A 19635-nucleotide genomic window follows, 5' to 3' on the forward strand; every position below is an offset into this window, starting at 1 on the left:
GAAGGAAAATGAAAAAATGGCATGTGTCTAGAGGACATATAATAGAAACCTAGGAACCATAACAGCTGAAGAAATGTTGAGGGGGTAAAGCAAGAAATAATGAGTCTGGACAGGAAAAGACCAAGGGAAGACACATAGTTATCCTCAAATATTGAAAAGACCATTGTAAGGAATTGATAGCAGGTTTGCTTTTTAAGGTTTGAGACAGCAAAGAGAAAAGCATTAGGTAGAAATCAAGGAATGCTTAATCAAAATGTGGTATTAAATTTTTGGAAAATAACAAAGATGTTTAACAGAATTTGCTTCTTTCTTAATAAAAATCTCTCTGAACTTGGAAGAACTAAAGAACTGTTTCTAGTATGTAAATGTTTGGAGCTATAAGGAAGTCTTTGTCTACTGGTAACTGAATGATGCAGTCATTATCCAATAGCAAGGATTCCTTCGTACTTTTCCTTTTCCTTATCCAATTCCTTAACATCTAAAACTCTGAATAAACTTCTTGAAAACCATACACTTTTGTAATCATGCTTATCAGGTATGCATGTATCCCCTTCCTAAGGAATATGAGTTAAGCATCACACATGTATTGAATGGCCCCTGACAAAGGGGCATCTAGGTGGCATAGTAGATGGTTTAGCGCACCTGAAGTCATGAAGACTTGAGTTCAAAAACAACTTCATACTTACTAGCTCTGACTTTGGACAAGTCACTTAATCTCTGTTTCAGTTTCTTCAAACTATAAAATGAGGATAATAATATTCACTTCACAGGGTGGTTGTGAGCATTTCAAATGACATAATATTTGTGAAACAAATGAATAAATGACAATTTCTTCTCTCAAGTTGCTCACAATCTAATTGAAGAGAAAACATGGAAATAATTGTACAAATAAGGTGTGTGTGTGTGTGTGTGTGTGTGTGTGTGTGTGTGTGTTAGATTGGACATAACTTTAGAAGAAAGGCACTAAGATTAAGGGAGAAGTGTAGATTAATGTCAAACCCACAAATAAGACCAAAAAATGAACAAAGTGTAAAACTGTTGTCATTCAAATAAGATATAGCAGATTTGATAGATTATAATGTAGATTGCTTTAGAAAATAAGGATTCAAATTAAATTGATCCTTTTTGGTGAATCAGAATAAAAAAGAAAAATCAAAGGGGAAAAATAGTGGTCATTTTAGTTAGACCATTTTTGACCAAAACATAAAATATATCTGTATCAATCAAATCAACCATTTTAGTACTATCAATAATTATAAACCCATCAGATTAAGTCTGTGAGTACAATTATTACTGAGAAACTCGCTCACCATTTGTTTGAGGATTATTCAGAAATTCTATTAATCTTGAGTATTTGGGGCCTGAAACTCCTCTTGAAGATTTTCTTTTCTGCTTTTAGATCATTGAGGTAGAAGTTAAAAGACTCAAAAGTAGAATTCTCAAAGTTCTTACAACTTGATGACAGATTCAAGAGAGCCTAAGAAAGAAAGCATTGGAAAAGGTGACAATGGAATTAAGGAACTTATGGTCAGCAAAGTCATTTCTAAAGGCAATTGATTCTAAAAGAAAAAATGAAGTGCACATGAATAAAATCCTATTTTTATCCTTAAAGACATAGGTAAAAGATCTCTTTGATAGTCTTCCTGCACCAAGAAAACATGCCGGCAAAAAGAATTGCAGTGATTGGAGCTGGAGTCAGTGGAATAGCTGCCATTAAGATCTGTCTGGAGGAAGGCCTGGAACCCACTTGCTTTGAAGGAAGTCATGATATTGGAGGACTCTGGAGATATGAAGTAAGTCTGAATTTTCTGCCAATCTTGATGTCTAGTGGGAGTTATAATGTGAATCAGAGCAGAAAATATCCACAGCAAATACATCGAGAATTCTCAATGGTATTTAAATGATTGATAAAGTTAGCCCAAATTCTTCATCAACTAGAACACAGCAGCCAAACAATTCTAGGACCCTAGACAGTTAAAAGGGAACTTGGACATTATCTAGTACCCATCATTTTACAGATGAGGAATTTAAGACTTGATTACTAAAGTGGCAGAATTGGGAATTGAGCCCAGATCTAATGGTGCTAAATCTAGCATCCTTTCTGGGATGCTACTAAACCTTTATTTCTAGATTATAAAATTAAAGAAAGGAATTCTTTATGCATTTTTTCTATTTTAAAAATTCTTCTAACACTAAACTTCTCCCTGTCTATATTCTAGTAAGTCTTGAGAATGCAAACATCCATTTGAAGGAATTATAATCTAGCTAATGAAGCAATTCATACACATATGCAATATAAATGTAAATACATCATGAAGTCAGTGTGACAGTGGAAAAAAGGAGAGTCTTGGAATCAGAAGATGTAGATTCAAGTTCTTCCACTGATGTTCTAGATGTATGACCAAGAGCAAGTGACAATCTCTCAGTGCCTCCAGGCAACTTATTAAAAATTAATAATAACAGATAAGTTGCTGATCTCCATTGGCTAAAGGAGTTTCCATATCAATATTTCTAAACACTAATAAAATCATAAGTCTAGATGAAAAAGAAAAAATATGCTTATAAGTCATAATGAATAGTATACACAATGTGTGCTAAGATAATTTGGAAGTGGGAAGTGTTCAACTCACCACAGGCTATGGCAGCAAAGAAAGACTTCATTGAAGATAAAGATTTGGGTTGAGACTAGAAGAATAGGGGTGGATGAAATAGAAATGGTTAGGGAGCCACTCCAGATGGGACAAGTAAGAACAAAGATTCAGATTCAGAAATCCTATGTGGGTGCTATGTGGCAAAAACAATGAACTGATCTACATCAGAGAAGTTCAGAGTTGAAAGGGACCTCTGAAGCTCTCTTGTCCAAAACACACCTTGTCGGAGAGTCTCTTTGACATTTGTTTAAAAGTGATCTTCCAGCCTGTTTTGAGAACATCTAGTAAAGAGAATCTACTGTATCTTGATGGACCCTATTTTATTTTTGAATAGTTCAAATTATATGAATTATTTTTACCCCATCTGTTCTAGATTACAGAGTCCTTGTTGGAGAGTAAAATAGGAGTAGGTTAGAATGACAGTCATCAATAAATTTTTAAAGAATATTTACTGCGCCCTTTCTCTAGGACTATAGAGTACCTTTGCAAAAAATTTACTAAAGCAATCCTTGAATTCATTAACTATTGCATCCCTACCATGTGAAACAGATTCATAACCCTGACCCAAAAGAAAAGTGGAATCCCCCATCTTTCTTCTAGAAAGAAAGATTCAATATGGAACTGTGCCAGGGAAATCAAAGATGCTCGTTAAAACAACCTCTTTGCATTTAACAGTCATACTCTAGCAGATTCATAGCTATTATGATTTTGTCAGAATTAGGAGCTCATGATGAGGAAGTTCATTCTACCAATACCAATCTACAACTTCAATTTATGGTCTTAGAGAGATGTTCAGACTATTGTGAAGTTAAATGGTATGAATAATGAGAATCATACAGCCAATGGTTTTACTGATTCCAATGCTAGGTTTCTATCCACTAGGTCCACCCAGATTTTCCTCAATGGCATTAATCCCTAGGACACATTTCTAATTATGGAAAAATGAGCCAAAACCTCAAATAAGTTAAGTGGATTAATAACATATTATTCAATTGTTTTTCCTAAGGCTTCTACTCTTCTAGTAATAAATCTGTAAGTCTTACATTTTGTCAAATCTGTAACATTCTTCATTAGGCATATTTCACATTTTCTTGAATCATACTATGAAATCCTTCATTATCTGTAGGAAAACTGTGAACCTGGAAAGGCCTACAGTGTCTACAAGTCAGCAACCTGCAACACTTCTAAGGAGATGACAGCTTTTAGTGATTATCCTTTTCCTGATTATTACCCCAATTACTTGCATAATTCTAAACTTATGAAGTATCTCCGGATGTATGTCAAACACTTTGATCTTCTGAAGTATATCCACTTCTTGGTAAGTAAGGAAAGAATAAGACTATTTTATGCAGATTGTTTATGGAGAAAGACCATGCAATTGAGAGAAAAGAGCTACCCTGACACAGTTCATCCTTGAAAAGCAAATGAGTTTCTACAAAGGGTTATACCTGACACTCTCATTAGCATTGCATAAAGCCTGCAAGTAGTTTTTGTCTACCTTTCTTTGGGGAAAAAATAAAGTCATATAGCTAGAATTTTAGATGGAAAGACTTTGAGTTCAAACTAATTGTTCTTTTAATGTGGGATCATTGAAATCATGGGTTAACATTAAACCAAACTTTTTTTTTGCTCAGGGAAACTTGTTTCCAGTAGAGAGTACGATTGTGATGTATAGTTGGAAAATCTTGAATCCCTAAAACTACATAACCAAACTTCCTTTCTGTATTACCCACAATTCCTTTTCCTTTCTGTTTATGTTCATCTTTTGTGTGATTGTATATAAATTTTGGGTAATGCCCCTCAAGCTCTCTCTTCCACATGAATTGAGTGGGCAACATTCTCTGTGTTCTCTAGCTCTCTAGTTAAATATTAATAAGTCTCTATAAATATTATACTTTGGAGATGTGGAATATAAATTTTTAAATCTACAATAGGAATCTCTTGTGGGCAATGAAGCTTTTTTTAGATACAAGAACTGTGATCTACTAAATTGAGACAAAATTCTGCAAAAATATGGAAACTGAAAGAGATGGGTAAAGTGACCTTTGTTTGTCCATTTGTTCCCAGTCAAAGGTGTGTAGTGTGAAGAAGTCCTCGGATTTCTCTTCCACTGGACAGTGGGATGTTGTGGTAGAGGCTGATGGAAAGCAGGAATTCTATGTCTTTGATGCAGTCATGGTTTGCAGTGGCTATTATACTGATCCCTGTTTTCCATTAGAGAACTTTCCAGGTAAGAAACATGGAAAGACTAGGAAGAGTTGTCATATTTCAAGAGAAGTCTATTATGTTATCAAAAGAATAACCATAAAATTAGAGGAGTTTTTCTTGTTAATTATTTTACAGTGATGGGCAAACTTTTTAAAGAGGGAGACAAAGGAAAGGAAATGTTCATCTTCAGTCTGTTTCTAAGGCAACTCTTTCGAAGTTTCATTGTATTGTATCCTACTCATTGTATTTGTCAGATTAGGAATGATGTCTCGAGGCAGGATAGAACATTTCAGGGGGCTGCATCTGGCCCATGGGCCATAGTTTGCACATCACTGATTTAAAATAATGAAATAAAATAAATTGCCTTATAAAAATATTTGTTTTAAGAATTTTCTCTAGTTAAAATAATCTAGAGTTGTATATTGATTTATGATCATGTAAATATTTTCTTATAATGCTGTTACCTTATATCTCATACTCTCTTGTAGTGTTATTGTTCATGAAAACATTATTCCTCAACCACTCTAAAGTCATCATATGATCCAGAAGTGATTGACAAGTATTTGAGGCCTCCTTGCTTATCTCTGAAGCTAGAGATTATTTTAAAAAAACACTGGTTTTTAGAACCAATAACTGATTCCAAAACCTGCATTCTGTCAACTATGCCACCTAATTGCATATTGAGTGGGTCCTCTGTGGTGATCTTGTGGAAAGACATGGCAAAAGAAGGTCTGGATGGGCAGAATTGGATGAGTTGTGATCATAAAAGAGAATAGTCACACTGATGAGATTATAGATCCATTTAAATAAGTTTCTGAAGAGCATAGATCCCCAGCTTCTCTCTCACCCCACTCTTGGTTTTTAAGGAGAGAGATAATTGAAAAGGAAAATGTGAATAAGCTCCCAATATGCCTACTAGACTTACTACCTTTGGAGGAACAATACTTCTAAACCTCCTCCATAGGATTCTGGGAGTCAATCTTCCTCTACGATATTATTACTTAGAAATGCCATACCTAGAGATGCAATTCTCATCTCTTTATTGTTTAAAAAGATCAGAATTGGATTTTCTATGTATTGTTGAATTATCACTACTTTTGCCATCAAGTTGATGTTTCATCCTCTAGTATTCTCCTGTGGTTCATCGTTATCCAGAGTTCCAGGAAAAGTCATTATCAAGTTCATTAGTACATTAGAATGGTCTTCCTCCCTCCAACATCACTTTATACTAAGAAAATGAACTCCAAAGGCAACTGAAGCACAGCACAGCAATCCATTCATCAAATGTCTTCTTTGGCATTCTAATGGCAATCACTGATACTAAAAACTTCATGTTGAGATTTTTTGTGTTAAATAATATATGGGTTGAAAAGAAGAGGAAAGTTTTAAAAGATTTTTAAAAGGAATATTCATATTTCTTTTGGTTGGATTTTGTCTTTATCATTTAGTTTTATCATTTTTTATTTTTATATTTATTTTTATAATTTTATATACATTTATGTATATTTATTTATTTATTTAACATTGAGCTCTAACTGTGATAAGCTATTTCTTCAATATATAATGTACTATGATAAGCACTGGGAAGACATAAGCAAAAAATAGTGAGCTATCCTTTGCCCTAAAAGAAATTACATCCTAATAGGGAGAGATAGGACATATAGGACAGTACTAAGTAGGAGAAGGATTTGGGGAAGTTACTGAGTCTGGAAGTTACTGAGATGGTGAGTTAATCCACAGAACAGTCAGTTTTCTATGGAGTGAGAACTGGCCCATCCTTTCTGGGAGCAATGACATTATTGATTTGATTATCGAGCCCAGAGTAAGAGTAAAGCTAGATATATGTATATTGGGAGTTGTGGAGGGGGCCACTGTTGCAGTCTTAGTTCAGATATCAAAGTGGCCTGGGTGGGTAGCTAGATGGAATATAAAGTAGGGTCTAGCCTCAAGCCAGCTAGAAATGCCATAGTTGGTAAATTTGTACTTTGTCATCAATCAAGACAGTTCAGTCCCAGGGCAGGACTCCCAAAGTCAAAGGGATCAACCTGGTTTCTGGAAATCTGACCCAAAGATAGTTACTGCTCCAAGTGAGACAATAACTACCAGACAGGCTTGAATGAACATCTGTTTAGAATATAAGCTCCGTGGACATAAAATTGCATGGATAATTGAAGACTAACAAAGAAATCCTTTTTTAACTTTTACTTTAGAAATACATTCTGGAAAACACATAGAAACAACTAGGTGACCCAGCAAAATAATGTTGTACTTGGAGTCAGGGAGTGCTGATCCTGGGCTAGTAACTTAATTTCTTTGTGAATCCATTTCTTCATCTGTAAAATGATGCCATGATCATACATTTCCAGGGTTGTGTGAAGAGAAAATGAAATATCATTGATAAAACAATTTGCAAGCCTTAACACCACTATCTAAATTCTAGTTATTAAGAGAAAAGAAGAGAAAACACACTAAGGAATTACCAACGATAAAAACCCTTCCAATTCCACTGTTGAGGCAAAGTGCTAAGCAACTTTGTGCTCTTTCCTCACAGGTATCACAAGGTTCAAAGGCCTTTACTTTCATAGTTGGGAATATAGAAGTCCAGAGAAATTTTTAGGAAAGAAAATCCTTGTGGTTGGCATTGGAAATTCTGGAGCAGATGTGGCAAGTGAGCTCAGTCATGTGGCTAAACAGGTTTGTCTTTATAAAATTATTTTAGGTTTCAGAACAACTCATTCATCACCATCCCTGATATGCAAAATAGTAAATTTCTATCCATTACTAAGTAATGAATGTTACCTAACTTTGGGCTGATAAATAAACATTCTCAACTATTTCACCTGTTTCCTCAGGTAAGATTTGTTCAACAAGATTCCCAAAAGCCCAAAGAATATTAACCATTTCTAGAATTTTTCTTCCCTATTTTATTTGGAGAAGAGAAATACAATAACAGTGATATGATGAGTAAGGTTTTTTTTAGATTTAACCTATGTGAATTCAACTTTATGTAGTTGGAGGAAGAGAAGGAGAGCCAGAGACAAACATGTATAGACATATACAAGAAGACAGGGAGAAAAAAATAGAGAGGAAGAAAAAATAGAAAGAAAAAATAGAAAGAAAGAATAAAAATTTAAATAATGTACTGTAATCCTGAGATAGATGAAAGATTTGAATCTGCCTCTCCACTCCTCTTCCCCTCAGATCCCACTGTTCACCCCTAAATTCAGTCCCAGGAACGCTGGAGGGCAGATGAAGGAGGAGATGAAAGGAGGTTGGGAAAGGGAAGAGCAAAGTGCCTCGTGTTCATCCCTATCACTCAAATCCAACTACACAGTTCTTAGAAATAATCCTTCTCCTAAAGTTACAGATATAATATGACAATTTCCATAACCTACTATATTTATTGACTAACTAAAAGAACTGAGAATATACCATTTTTATTATGATCACTTTTGCCTTCCTTCCTGACTTTTTGTGTAACAGCTAACTATATCTTGACAGTCAGGAAACAACTGGTTACCAAATATGTACAGTCTCCCTACTGACTAACTAGAGGGAGGAAAATGTTTTAAAAACACTAAATTAGAAGCATAAAAGATGAGAAGGCATTGTTTGTAATTATAACAGCTCTAACATGACCTATTTGAACCAGTCATTAAAGAATAAGCATTTATTAAGTACCTACTATATACTAAACAGTTTGTTTCATAGTCTCAATATTATTAATGTTGAAAAAAAACTTAAAAACACACAAAGGAAAAGACATTGATTCAGATTGTCAACAGTTCCCATGGAAATTCAACAGCATAATGCAATAGCCACAATGAGTAAGACAAAAGAATTCAGACTATCTCAGTCAATAAACATGATATCCTTGCCAGACAGAGAAGCATACACACATTCATGGCCACACTTGTGGTAGAAAAAAAATACTAGAGTGAAATTGAAGATCTCTCAGTTGGGGAATGGCAAGGGCATCAATAGCCTAAAATGAATTTATTTACAAAATGTTGGGGAGGAGTATTATAGACGATAACAAGCTACATTGAATTACAAAACATTTTTAAAATGGGATAGAACAAACGGAGTTTGAAGAAAGCTAGGCATGGCATACAATTAAGCCAAGTCATCTCAAGAAAATGTGTAGAGAAACTAGGAAGAGAAAAACAAATAGAGTGAAATTGAACCACTTAGACAATATTTCTATAACCATCTACCCTGATCCTCATTATGTAAGAGCAGAACTAGCACATTTGGATTCAGAGAGGCTTTCCCATTTTCTATTGTAGACGATATCTCCTCAAGCTCACAAATGTAGGAACTTGTTATTTCTGTTGATTATTAAAAAATCATTAAACTCAGTAAAAAGACAAAATAACTTTAAAATATTTCTTTCAACAAGATCTCCCCAAAAAATGTAAATTTATATGATTCCTTGATAGATATAAGAACAGTTTGTACTGTTCTAATTAACTTCTAATCAAATTATCAACATTATTTATTTTTTACCTTTTTTAATTTAGAATATTTTTCCATGGTTATATGATCCATGATCCCCCCTTCCCTGCTCTTTCACACCCCCTCTCAAATCTGAAAAGCAGTTCTATTGGGTTATATATGTATCATTGTTCAAAATCTATTTCCTTGTTTATTCATATCTGCAGTAGAGCCATCTTTTAACATCAAAACCCCAGTCATATCCCTATCACATTACATGATTGATCATATATTTTTTCTGATGCATTTCCATTTCCACAGTTCTTTCTCTGGATGTGGATAGTGTTCTTTCTCATAAGTCCCTCAGAATTGTCCTGGATCATTGCATTGTTCCTAGTAGAAAGTCCATTGGATTGTGCCACAGTATCCATCTCTGTGTATAAGCTTCTCTTGGTTCTGCTCCTTTCACTCTGCATCAATTCCTGGAGATTGTTCCAGTTCACATGGAATTCTTCCAATTCTTTATCCCTTTCAACACAATAATATTTCATCACCAACATATACCAAAATCTCTCTCTTCTAGGTTTTCCTTAGTACAAGGAGAGGTGCCTGGGTATGGAACCGTGTTTGGGATAATGGAAATCCCATGGACACTGTACTCTTCACTCGTTTTAATAGTGTCATGAATCGAATACTAACAACTTCCATGATCAACAAGTGGGCAGAGAATAAATTGAACTCAAGGTTTAACCATGAAGTTTATGGTCTACAGCCTGAGCACAGGTGGGGTTGAAAAGTTCTTTTGTTTTGTTAAAGTTTCCTTTGGGTTTCTAGAGTCAGCAAGTCCATTAACATACTGAGAAGTGGACTAAAGCTAAATAATCTACCAACTTCAAGGAATAAGGACATTTTACTAATTTTACAAACAGGTTTTAATTAATTATAGTGTGGGGGTACACACTATACGGTCTTCCCTCATGTATCCCCAGGCCATCATACTCCATTGCTACCAATGAAAAAGAAATCAATTTCTTAGATGATGACTCCTAGGGGCAGCTAGTGGATAGAGTGCCAGACCTAGAGTTGAGAGGACCTGGGTTCAAATCTGGCCTCAGACATTCCTGGCTATGTGGCCCGGGATAAGTTACTTAACTTCAATTGCCTATCTCTTACCACTCTTTAGTTTAACTGATACTAAGACAAAAAAATATATGGCTCCTATAGTTATGTCACATGTGTTCTCTCCATGCTATTAAATAACTTAGAAGTCTGTTTAGGAGAAATAAAAAACTATTACTTTACATTTAGGAAAGTTGCTTCTCAGGGAAAAAAAATGATAGGCTAAAAATAGTTAATTAATTAAAGAAACACCCAACCTCAAAATTAGAAGGAAGATATATCTGTTATCAAGTGAGACTGAAATCTATTGATAGATAAAATAAATACACAAGTATCTAGTGACTTTTACTTGAACCAGAATGTCCTCAAAAACACAACCAGGTAAATAGTTTCTAAAGAACACTAGTGAGGGAGAAACCAGTAATTCCCAAATTAAAGCATTCCATTTTGTATTGCCATAATTATTAAGAAGTTTTCCTTTTTTACCTAACCTAAATCTGTCACTATAACTTCCAACCATTGGTTCCATTTTTTCTCTTTGGGGCTGAATTTTTGGCTTTTCTAATTTTAAAAAATGAAAGACTTGTTAAATCCATAAATGCTATATTCATAATGGAAACTATAATTCAGTTAGGTCCTGATTAGTACAAATGAAGAATTCCCCTGAAGTGGTCACATTATTTGAATTCCCACTACATATTTCTATTGGCCTGGAACCAATGACCATATTTTAAATAATTATAATAGCAAATAGTATGAATTTGAATACATGTGATCATTTGCGAGGTCAGGGGGCAATATTGGCACTAATTGAGACCTAGCTATAAAATAACAGGAAACATTTAATAAAATATTTTTGACCTTCAACTATGGAGGTCAAAACTTAACCAGACCTAACTCTTATTTTTCCATTTAGATTACCACAAAGCAACTGGCTAATAGCAACCTTCTGGTATCAGTAGTTAAGGCATTAGGGTTCCCAATTTAACAAGTGAGGAAACTGAGTTTCACTAAGGTTAAAGGACTTACCCATGAGTATATGGCTAGTAAATTACAGAGCCAGGAAATGGATCTTGCCTTTCTGACTCAAGAACCAGTGCCCTTTCCACTATACCATGATGGCTACGTATTACCTTAGCCTTTCATTTTGATGAACAACCATAAGCTTCTAAAAAACTGACTTTAGTGTTCCAGTCACTAATAATCACAGAATAATGATCAGGATAAAGTCAGTAGGACAGTAGGATTAAATAAGGGCCAACAATGTGCCAGGCATCTTGCTAAGCAAGCGAGAGCTAGTGGCATCAGGAAGATATGAGTTCAGATTTGGCCTTGGATTGTTGCCAACTCTGTGACTTTAGACAAATTATTTAATCTTTATTTGCCTCAGTTCCCTTAACTATAAAATGGTATGATAATAGCACTTACTTCCTAAGGTTGTTTGGAGAAAAAAAATAATATCTATCAAGTACTTAGCACAGCATCTGGCATATATTAGTGAGAAAAATTATTTTTAATTTTTTGTAAAAAAATAATTTGATTTCTACCATTAATTTTTGTCAAAACCTTCCCCCCATCCTTCATCCTGACAGTCCTGGGAATGTCCTTGCACTCTTGCCCCAAAGCGTCTTCTCAAATTGGGATTTTTAAGATTGAGAATATGAGTTCTACTGTTTCCTATAAATAGAACTGGCTTCAACCAAATATGTCCAGCGGTGACATGTGCATTTCCTTGGACTCTTCTATTAGACTGAACTATGGAGGTCAAAACTTAACCAGACCTAACTCTATTTTTCCATTTAGGTCACCAGGATTATTGGAATCTTGTGACCAAGCATGCAACTACCTCTATCACCATTAGGGGATCAGGGAGGGTTTGGAAAATATCAGCCCCTCCTCCTCATTAGATATCCACTAATTAGATATGTATTGAACTACCTTGGGGAGGGCTGAATAATGAATTTTCAAAACTATATTTCAATGATTCAAGGCTATGAATGAATTCTCTATCTCTGGTAACTAAGAGAAACCTTAAGCCAGTAATTTATTGATCACCTGCTGGTTAATTAATAAATTGATTTTTCATATCCAGAACCCTGTGTTTCAGAACTTTCATCTGTTAAAGCAGATGCTATGTAAATGCCAGCCATTAGTATTATTATTGTTATTAAACCATCATTCATTCCATAAAGTAGCAAGAAATAATCAGTCTGTCACATTGAAAACTTAATGATAGAGCTTGAGTCTATGCAAAATAAAATGTGAAAAGTTCCTTTTTCAATAATACAAAGGCAAAAAAAAGTTCCTGCTCTCAAGGGCTTCACAGTCTAAAGGGGGAAACAAATTATAAATAACTATGTACAAACGGCATAAATACAGGATAAATTGGAGATAATCAAAAGAGGGAAGGCACTAATATCTGGATCTGGAAAGGTTTCTGATTTTGCCTGGTATTTGAAGGCGATTTGAAGGAAACCAGAGAGAATAAGAGATGGCAATGAGGAGGGAGAGAATTCCAGGCATGAAGGACAAGCAGTGAATGAAAATGTCTGGAACTGGGAAAAGTATCTTATTCAAGGAAGAGCAAGGAAGTCATTCTTATTGGATCTTAGAGGATATAGAAGTGTACCCTGGGAAGGATGGGGAATAAAGTAAAAGACTGGGAAGACAAGAGGAGCCCAGATGATGACGGGCTTTAAATGTGGAAGGATTTTATATTTGACCTTGGCATTGCTGGGATGTGACATGATCAGACTTGTACTTCAAGAAAATGTTTGACAGCTTAGAAAGGGTGTACTTGAGAAGGGAAAAACTTGAGGCTAGAAGACCAATCAGCAGGCTATTAAAAATAGTCCAAACATTAATTAATGAGGACCTGAATCGATGTGTTGGCAGTGTCAGAAAGAAGGAGGAAGTTTAGATGAGAGATATTAGAATAGAATCACTAGAACTTTGTAACAGGTCAGATAAAAGGGTTGTGAAAGGGAGATATTGGCTATGATGCTGAGCTTATCAACCTTGATGACTGGGGAGATGATTATTTCCTTTTTAATACTGAGAAAATTAGAAAGAAAGAACGGTTTTTGAGGTGAGGAGGGCAATATAAGTTTATTAAGTTTAACAGTATCTATGAAACATCTGATTTCAGATAGCCAAAAGGCAAGTGGAAATGTGATACTGGAGTTCAGGAAAGAGGTTAAGGCTGGATTTGGATTTTTTTTCTTACTAATATATATAGTATTTTAAGGTCTGCGAAGCACTTTACAAATATTATCTCATTTAATCTCCACAATAATGTCAGGTGGTCTTATTTTCTTCATTTTACAAATTAAGGATAAGGAAGGGTAAGTGCCCAAGTCAGCACAGCTAGAAAATTTCTTTAATTCAGTTCTTCTGAACTCCAAATCCAGCTCTCTATCCATTGCTGCCTTCCTCCAACCAAGCAGATTTGGGAATCATCAGCATGTAGATTATACATACACAATGATGACATCACCAAGCAAAAAAGTACAGAGGGGAGGAAATAAAGTCTTGGAGGACATCCACAGTAGGTGATTATAACCTGGATGAAGATGCAGCAAAAACTGAGAAGGAATAGTCAGATAAGCTGAAGGTTTGGCCCAATTTCAAAATTCTTACTGAATTGTTAAAATATAATAAGAATAAATACATATTCTTATTTTTTTAACTTACCTGCTCTCTTAGAATCAATACTGCATATTGGTTCCAAGGCAGAAGAATGATAAAGAAGAGGCAATGGGTGTGAAGTGACTTGCCCAGAGTTCCATATTTTAGAAATGTTTGATGTCATATTTGAACTCAGGACCTCCCCATCTCTGGGTCTGGCTCTCAATCCACTGAGCTGCCTTGCTGAGCACAGAATATATTCTTCTTGATTCCCACTAGATACTATCACTATCATTTTTTTCATGTATATATAGATATTTTTATAGAGGTAGCAAATAGCCATGAGACACTACGTATAACTTTGTACTATATAGTTGAAACCTAAGAAATATATCCTTTATATGTGCTATAAGCTGAGGAAATGAATTGACTAATCAGTATAGAGTATCACATGTATGTTATTCTAAGTGCAGATCTGTCTCCATTCTCTATGTAAAGGATGAAAATTGCTAAATAGTACGTAACAAATTACATATTTTTCTATGAAATTTGATTTCCTTCTTTCCTCCATAGGTTTCTGAGTCACCAGGCTACCCTAAGTGATGATCTTCCCCACCACATCATTTCTGGAAGGCTACGAGTAAAACCAAATGTAAAGGAATTCACTGAAACTGCTGCCATCTTTGAGGATGGTACTCAAGAGCAGGTTGATGTTGTTATCTTTGCCACTGGATACACTTTCAATTTCCCTTTCTTAGAAGGCAACTCAGAAGTTCTTGATAGCCAGTGTACCATGTTTAAATTTGTATTTCCTCCTCAACTTGAGAAGCCAACACTAGCTTTCATTGGCATCCTCCAACCAATGGGAGCTACCATACCTGTATCAGAACTCCAGAGCAGATGGGCTACACGAATATTCAAGGGTATGTAAAAGGGTTAGTTTTTACATGTAGAGCCAAATATGTGATGTCTTATGAGGGGAAGATAACCATGCCCCAAATGTCTTTGATATCAGTATATCAAATTGCCTCAAATATACCATTAGAGAAATTATTCTGAGGACTTTCATTCTTCAAGATCTCTTAATTAAAAGGGAATATTCCTTGAAAAGATAACATTATCAGGTGACTCGATAGTGGCACTGCATATCTCTTGGAGACAAAGTGGACATTGGAATATTCCTCAAATTGTCCCAAGGACAATGAAAAGTTGTTTGTTTTGGGGTTTTGAAATAGGTTGATAGGTAATTGTTCAGGTTGGGGGGAAAAAAGACTGTTCTTTTCAAAGTGAAGCCAATGGTAAGACTGATAATATCACAGGATCCCTTAAAAGAAGACTACATGTTATAATGTGAACCAATGCTCTTAAAGTTCCAGCAGGGGAAAGGACTCTCAGAAATAAAAGAAAATACTAGAGTGAGTATTTTACATTCTACAGATGTATTATCAAAATAATGAAAAGACCTTTAAGAGCCAGAGAGCTAATCTCTTGTCCCAATGTGAGCTCTTGGCAGGGCAAACTTCATTTTCATTTTCTGTAGTTCCAAAGTCACTTCCAGTTCAAAGATGCATTGTTCCAAGAAACAATCCCATTGATTTGACAGATGTTATAAAGAGAGTAGCTTCTCTTCCTGCCCTGACAACTAGGAAACATCAAGCCTATCCTTCATCAAGATCTCTCATATTCGGATTTTGCCTGTGAATTTTAGGGAAACCTCCCGTGGACCCAATAATCTCTTTCTAAGAATCATTCTTTCCATTCAGTTTTCTTCTTCAAACAGTCCTGCTCAAAGTCTGGATTATCTTTCCTAGGACTGAACAAATTACCTCCAGTGAGTGATATGATGGCTACAATCAAAAAGATGAGAGACAAAATAGGAAAACAGTAAGAAATGTGGCTGTTGGTGAAGGTTAATTTAACTTGTTTAGAGTGAACTATTAGCCCATTAGGTATCATTTATATTTTTTCTCACTATGGAATCTAGGTCTAGATAACAATGCCTTGCTCTTCAGAGCTCTTTAATATATGTTTGGCTAATTGAATTGAATTGATTTTGACCTTACTTTCAGCATTATCAGCAGTCATTTTCTACTGAACATACTGAAGGTTTCTGGTTTCTGAATACTCTATCATAAACTTGGGATGTTATTAGTTGCCCTTGTAAAAGACAAGACTACTTGTCCATCCCCTGGGCAGGCTGTCTTCTTATAAATAAGGTCTTTCAGGGAAGCAATAAAATGACATGGTAGGTCTATACCAGTGGTTCCCAAACTTTTTTGGCCTACCACCCCCTTTCCAGAAAAAAATATTACTTAGCCCCCTGGAAATTATTTTTTTAATTTTAATAGCAATTAATAGGAAAGATAAATGCACCTGTGGCCATCACCACTCTCCTGGATCGCTATAGCACCCACAAGAGGGCAGTAGCACCCACTTTGGGAATCACTGGTCTATACCATTCATTCATCCTGTGAAGAATAAAAGAACCAGAGAATTGATTTAAAATATTTTAGGATCTATAAAAAGGTTTGGAGAGAGATCAAAAGAACTTTGGGTTCAATCTCAATGAGAAACAATTCTCAAACATCAGAATAAGGAACAGATTCAGAATTCTATTAAATGAGATAGGTCATATTTAGAGTCTTTTATCTATTCTCAAAGAAGTTGGCCAACCAAGAACTTTAGCCTAAAGGAGAGATTTAAGTAATAAAGATGAAGATAATAATTGTGATATTAATGATGATAATAATAATAAAAACTAGCACTCTTTTAGAGCTTTAAGGTTTACTAAACACTTTTCAAATATCTCATGTTAATGTTAACAATAATCCCAAGAGATAAGTGCTTTAATTATCCCCATTTTACAGATGAAAAAATGAGAGAGTTGTTAAGTTACTTGCCCAAGATCACATAATTATTAACTGGTCTGAGTCCAGGTTTTAGACCAGGACTTCCACTCCATCCATTGAACCTTACTGCCAATTGTTTACTTCTTCAATCTTTGTTATTTCAATGCATTGACAGAAGCATGATCTCATCAAACTTATCATCTCCTCCAATAATGGAGATCACAAGTCATCTGTGTGACTACTGTATGATACTTGTCAATATCCTCCTGTAAATCCACCATGGGTGGCATGATGTGGTAGCCATGGTGGTATGGGTAGCACCCATTTGGACAGTGAACTGGGGACATGCCTTCCTCTAAATCTTTTGACATTACATGGAACAAATGCAGTATCAAACAAATTACATGCATATATAGAGCTGAATACAATAAGGAAATCTGTTTATGTCATCTATGAAATTAATTTTTGTTGGTAATATTTCAATCATTAAGCTTAGCACCTAAATAAATGTCAGGGCAACTTTATGTCATGACCACCAAATGCAAGACACAATGAAACTTCCTATAGAATAAAAGTAAAAATACAAAAAATAAGTGTTAAAAATAATCTGCCTACACCTGCTGTAACTTTCCCCTAGCTCTAGCAAAGATCCAAGGGAGGAAATGGACATTGTGACAAACACAAAGGACTATTCATTCTAAACTTAAGGAAGTTATCTTCACATCATGCAGCTTAGATATGATGACCCTTGATAATCCTCTGATAACCCTTGTTTATATTACTTCTTCTTTGAGACCTTCCCAAATAAGCAAAGTTAACAATGCATTGAGAAATTGTCTTTGGAAAGAACCATGGAGTAAAGATAAAAAGCAGATTCTGACTTAGATTCTCTCTTCTTTCCCTTTTGACTTTAGATTTCTGAAAAGCCCACGTGATACACGGCGAGTGCCTTTTGTTGATTATATGGATGAAATTGCCTCAGAAATAAAAGTGAAACCCAATCTCCTCTCCCTTTTTCTCTGGGATCCCAAGCTGGCCTTTGAAGTTTTCTTTGGTCCCTGCACTCCATACCAGTACCGACTACAGGGACCAGGGAAATGGAATGGGGCTAGGAAAGCCATCCTGACTCAAAGAGAACGCATCATCAAACCCTTGAGAACTCGAGTGCTCAGCAATAACAAACCTTCATTCTATCTATCTTTTTGGTTTATAGGAATCTGTGTTAGTATTCTCTTTTTTCTTGCTTTTATAATTAAGGTATAATTGTTTCATCACCTAGACCAGGGAATCTTAACAATTTTTGTGTCATTGCTCCCTCTGGCAATCTATGAACTATTTCTCAGGCTAGTATTGTTAAATACAAAAGATAAAATAAATAGGCTTACAATGGGAAAGGATTATATTGAGATTTTAGTTTCATTTTTTTTTAATTTATGGATCTGAGGATACAAATTCCTGATATAGATCAATAATGCTCTCCATAAATGTTTTGCTTTTCCTGGCTAAGCATTCCCAGTTCCTTTAGCCAACTCTCCTGTGGCATAAAATTAATCATAAGACATATCATCATCTGGTTCTGTTCTTTCTAAATTATGCCACCAAGAATTTATGGTAATACTTCAATTATAATCTAACCAACTCAAAGTATGATGAAATTCTAAATCCCCTTGCTCTGGATATTGGCCATTCCTTAATGAAGCCTAAAATAGCATTTAATTTTTTGGAGGGTATCCATTTTTCTATTATACTATAAGAAATGGCAAATATTGGGAATGGAGAAATGGAAATTATAAGAAGAGATGATTAGTTAAGAAAGCAGTAAAACAATACATATGACTACATTAATATAGTTGAAAACTTTCCCATTCTTCATATGAACTCAGATTAGATGTGATGATCAACTTGGTTCCCAAGGATGGATGATATAATATACCTCCTTCCTCATACATGAAAGAGAGGCAAAAAAAAGATTAGTAACACAGAATGCCAAATATGCTGATAGACAATGATCATTGTGATGGATGGTTTCACTCATTTTTTTTTGTTTTTGTAATGGAGGGTACTATAGGGATATGTCATAAAATCAGTAAGATGTAAACAGGAAAAAGGCATCAATAAAACCAAAGTACATCATTTCCAAGATCTATCTATCTAAGAATCTTATAAAAAAAGAGATGATGAGGTTAATTTGGCATAATCTATTCTTATTCAAGCTATATTGACTTTCTGTGATCACTGCTTCCTGTTTAAAATCATAGGCTCATTCGCAGATTGAGCTATGGAGAGAACTAGGGCCAGGAGAAACATCTCATTGAGTTTGTTTAGTGCAACCTCTTTATTTTCAGTTGAGTCACAGAGAAACTAAGAAAAGCTAATAGAACTAATTGCACAAAAGTCATGTAGAAAGCAGTATTACATTCCATTAATAGCTGGGGAATATTATTACATAAGCTATAAAGCTTAAAATGTTTGAATCCCAAATGTGGTCTTATATATTCTTTCCCCACAAAAAAATCTGACAGTAAAAACACTTCATTGTTTCCATTTCCTTAACATTCATTCACTCCTCCACTCTGTAATTTAGCTTCTATCTCCTATACTCTGCTGTCATAACAGAATCCTAGAGTTCAAAGAGACCCATTCAGAAGAGGCTATCCAGTCTTTCCTGGAAGACTGTGAAATCTACTTCATTCTGATGCAACCAATTCTCCTTTTTATTATCTCTTACTGTTAGCAGTTTTCCC

At 35.0% G+C, this 19635-nt stretch overlaps 1 protein-coding gene across 1 annotated transcript; it reads left to right on the forward strand.

The window, feature by feature from the left end:
• Positions 1–1658: 1658 nt before the first annotated feature.
• On the forward strand, positions 1659–18154 carry LOC123245252 (flavin-containing monooxygenase 5-like). The gene is made up of 8 exons (XM_044674044.1): positions 1659–1793; positions 3778–3969; positions 4719–4881; positions 7411–7553; positions 9880–10079; positions 14616–14965; positions 15854–15926; positions 17806–18154. Exons 1-8 carry the CDS (start codon positions 1659–1661, stop codon positions 18152–18154), a joined length of 1605 nt encoding a protein of 534 aa, XP_044529979.1.
• Positions 18155–19635: the final 1481 nt, after the last annotated feature.

Source organism: Gracilinanus agilis, chromosome 4, assembly GCF_016433145.1.
Source record: "Gracilinanus agilis isolate LMUSP501 chromosome 4, AgileGrace, whole genome shotgun sequence".
Lineage (NCBI taxonomy): Eukaryota > Metazoa > Chordata > Mammalia > Didelphimorphia > Didelphidae > Gracilinanus > Gracilinanus agilis.